The 3,983-nt window shown below is 35.6% G+C and overlaps 1 protein-coding gene across 2 annotated transcripts; it reads left to right on the top strand.

Moving 5' to 3' along the window:
• The first annotated feature begins 890 nt into the window (after positions 1-890).
• LOC113497723 (acylglycerol kinase, mitochondrial) lies at positions 891-3,329 on the top strand. 2 transcript variants are annotated; one of them, XM_026877418.1, is made up of 4 exons: positions 891-1,148; positions 1,240-1,559; positions 1,878-2,176; positions 2,474-3,329. In XM_026877418.1, the coding sequence occupies exons 2-4, from the start codon at positions 1,450-1,452 to the stop codon at positions 3,307-3,309; spliced, it is 1,245 nt and encodes a 414-aa protein (XP_026733219.1). In that variant the 5' UTR covers positions 891-1,148; positions 1,240-1,449; the 3' UTR covers positions 3,310-3,329. The 2 variants fall into 2 exon arrangements, with proteins under 2 accessions (XP_026733219.1, XP_026733218.1); XM_026877417.1 differs by having other exon boundaries at positions 891-1,154.
• The last annotated feature ends 654 nt before the right edge of the window (positions 3,330-3,983 follow it).

Raw genomic sequence — 3,983 nt, 5'->3', positions numbered from 1 at the left:
TTGTCTATGATACTACTTAAAATCCAAACGTTACTGTCTTCATGTAATTTTAAACCATACACCTTTAGCATACAGATTGATTTCATTTGAAGTGGTATTTAACAGAATCCTAGGATGAACCACAAACAAACTGCAGCTTTCGTTTTAAATTGGGGTCTGTTCTATCAACACTCAAACACTCAATAATTGAAATAAAAAAATCGATATTAACGTGTATGAGGTACGGATTTATTTTTTCTTGTTAAAAACTGGTCGTGGTGAGTCGTCAATACCAATGGAAATAGATTTGACTGCCAGGAACAGTGTAAAGTAATTTATTTGGAACGTTATTTTACAAAATTTTAACTAGTTTTAATATAAAAAAAAGGAAGCACGCTTAATTTTCAAACTTTCAGCCGAAACCTTTTTCTGCACGATTGTATTTTTATTATTAAACAATAATCATTGAGACTTATAATAGCTAACTTATACTATGTAACTTATACTTTTTATATTATGTCTAAAATCAAGTAAAAGGCCATAAGAATGCAATAGCTCCGCAGTCTTCCAAATCAGAAAATAGAACAATAATTTTAGTACACCTAAAATAATCAGTTTAATAACACTGACTCAGATTAGAAAAAGCGTTCATACCTATACATAAATAGGTTTACCCCGAAGAAATTTTGGTCAAGTGTGCGTCCTCTTCCCATTTGTGAAAAGCAACTGGACTCGACAGAACTTACTTGTCCTCAAAGAGCGCTAGATTTTATTAGTCGGAGACAGTCTAGGAGTAGTATGATTGGTATTAGTGAGTCGGAGAAATGACGAGAAACTGGTATGAAATCTTAGATTGCTTATTAGGAATAAAAAGAAATCAATTTGTCAAATGCACGAGTAGTCAGGCGGTGGCGACATCACTGTCAGTCGTTACCCCCTGCCAAAGGCTTGAGACCACCGGTTATATATTCCAGCTTTACCATTGGCAGAATCAGGCAGTATCAACGTTGTTCTGATGGAGCCATAATACACAAAATTTAATTGAACGGTGACATAAAACTAGTTGCCGTGAGTTTCAGATCATTCAGCAAATCACAGTGGCGCGGAGTAATCGTGAACCAAAATGCTGAATTGCAGTTTTTTTTCTTGGAAACATCTAGTATACAAAAGTACATGTAGGAGCTATTATGATATTATTGATTTGTACGGACATAATTAATCAAATTAGTTACAAACCTTTAATTATAATTTCATTTTCAGAGACTTAGCATGTCAGAAGTGCTTACATATTAATATTTTAGAGAATTGTTTAACATATTTGTTTACATAAAGTAACTTCACGTATAGCTGAACGCGACGTTCATACTTCAAAATCTTTGATGACATTTTACGTCAAACATCGGCATAACAGCTGATCGCAGAATAACCTAAAAATATTTTTATGAAAGCTAAATGTAATAATTAACAATCATGGAAAAGGCAATGAGATTTGCGAAGATCGTTCGAAACAATTGGAAAAAGTCAGTATGCGGAGTGATTGCTTTGTACTATGGCGCTGCGACAGTTAAAGAAAGATACGAGTAAGTAATCTTTTTCTGTTTCTATCCATTTTTTTTTAATTTCGTTTCAAATATTTTTCTAACATAAATATATTCCGTATTATAATGATTAATCCAAATTTCTGTTGTTGCAAATAAATGAACCTAGCAGGTCTTACTTAATTATTAATATTTTTGTTACATTATTTTGTAAACTTAAAAGTAGTATTTCTTCGTTCTGGTATAATAAACCTTCACAATTACGTATTAAACTCGACCAACGGAGCGTGTCGGAGACAATTTGAATTTAAATTAAGGATTTTTAAGTCATAAAATAATCAAAAACATATCAATTTGCAGAATCAACTTGCTGATGCGAGCGGCATGCAAGGAGGCGAGTAAATATGGCGATTACACATTACCTATTGATCAGAATCCTACCATGGTAACTGTAATACTCAATCCAGTCGCAAATAAGAGGAAAGCTAAACAGGACTATGAGAAATACTGTGAACCTCTTTTACATTTAGCAGGGTTACAAGTGAGTGTAATACAGACAGCATCAGAAGGTAATGCTAAGGAAATTGTGGAGACTCTGAGAGGAACGGAAGCTATTGTTGTGGCTGGAGGTGATGGAACACTGTCAGAGACTATAACAGGTAAATAATTAACTTATTATAGTATTTTAACAATAAATTCTTTTAAACAGAGATTCCAATTAGATGTATGTGCTTTACAGTTTGTATCAATTTCCTAGTATGATCGAAAACTACAATATATTATGTACTATCAAGTATATAACTGCATGCATCTTCTAAGTCATAGTTACAGTTCTTAGTCCTGAGCATGTTAGTTGGTCTATTTCTTTGCGCATTGCCATTGCGGAAATAGTTGTAGCCTGTTTCTCGTAATAATAATCATCATATCAAGATTACAAAAAATCTGTTTTCCATCAGGCTTACTACGAAGAAATGACCATGCAAACCAGTTCCCAATCGGGGTACTCCCACTGGGGCGCACCAACACACTCGGAAACACTCTATTTCCTAGTGGGAAAGGTGTGGAAAAAGTTAAGCAGCTAATTAGTGCCTCCATGGCTATCATCAAAGGAAACACCGTGTGGAAGGATGCAATGAAAATAGAACCCATAGAACAAAACCCTGAGTCACCAAACAAGCCTATATATGCAATGTGCTCCTTGGAGTGGGGGGCTTTCCGGGATGCGTTCGCTAAGAGAGACAGGTACTGGATGTACGGGTCGCTGCGAGACTACGCGTCCTTCATCTTCAATGGGTACAAGGACTCGCTCAACTGGCGCTGCATAGCAGACCTTAAATTTTCTCCTCCCTGTGCTGGCTGCAGTAACTGTTTAAAAAAGCGGCCCGAAATTAAAAGAAAATGGTCATTTTTCATGCCTTCCGTACCCCAAGTACATGATCAAGCTTTAGTCGAAAACCAGGCATGCGAAACTAAGACGGAACTATCCTTCAAAACGACTGACTTCAGAATTCGAACACCGAATGTAGAACAGGTCAACAGTGACCCGCCAGGCTTGTTAATAACAATAGGGAAAAAGGATTACACATATAAGGAGTTTGTGTCCGAAGGTTGGGATCGGGTGAAGCAGGATAAAATCTCAGACGCTCTGCAGGCGCGGTCAGTGGAATTAATACCAAAAATCCCTGACAAGGAGACAGTTATAGAGATAGACAAGGAAGAGTATGAAGCTAAGCCCATTAGGATAACACTGTTGCCGAAAGTAATCCGAGTGTTCTGTGCACGCGACCAATGAATAAATAGTTATTGTTAGAACATGTTGCATTTTATTATGTAGTTGACAGCTAGAGCAGAATATCTAGTATTTTTAGTAAATTTTAATGTTGTTACTGTTGTCAAATGTTACAAACACTATTCGTCTAAAATTGATGCGTGTTGGTTGATGCTTCTTCTTGTAAGTTTCTGACGGAGTGTTTCAACCTGATACAGAGGCTCTAACCCCTTCAAATCAACTGAGTTTTCTGTTTTAGTATAAAATGACTAAAAATAAGTATGAGACTGCCTACGATTTAATTGTAATCCTATCTTTGACCTGTTTGCAACGTGTTATTGTATTGCATACAATAAATTTCGCTACACTTACGCGGGCTTGGTGTGTTTAGCGTCATCCCCCGACCTGTGCCCAAACAAGCCATCATTCTCCATCCGGCTCCGGCTAAGCAACTTAGTTAAATCATCATCAGAATTCATTTGTCCTTAACGATATGACAAGTACAATTATGGAGATATATTATGAAATAAATGTACAAATATTTTTTTCTAATAAATATTTTTATTTGAGTTTATTTAATACTTCATTCTATGAGTAAAATTGTACACAAATGATTACATGGCATTTATTCCTCTTCATCTAATTTTACTTACTGAGCACATATTATGTACTTATATATCTCTATGATAAAGTCATGA

Source organism: Trichoplusia ni, chromosome 9 (genome assembly GCF_003590095.1).
Source record: "Trichoplusia ni isolate ovarian cell line Hi5 chromosome 9, tn1, whole genome shotgun sequence".
NCBI lineage: Eukaryota > Metazoa > Arthropoda > Insecta > Lepidoptera > Noctuidae > Trichoplusia > Trichoplusia ni.
Note: the sequence above shows the minus strand (reverse complement) of the source record. Positions and strands in the feature narration are given on the sequence as shown.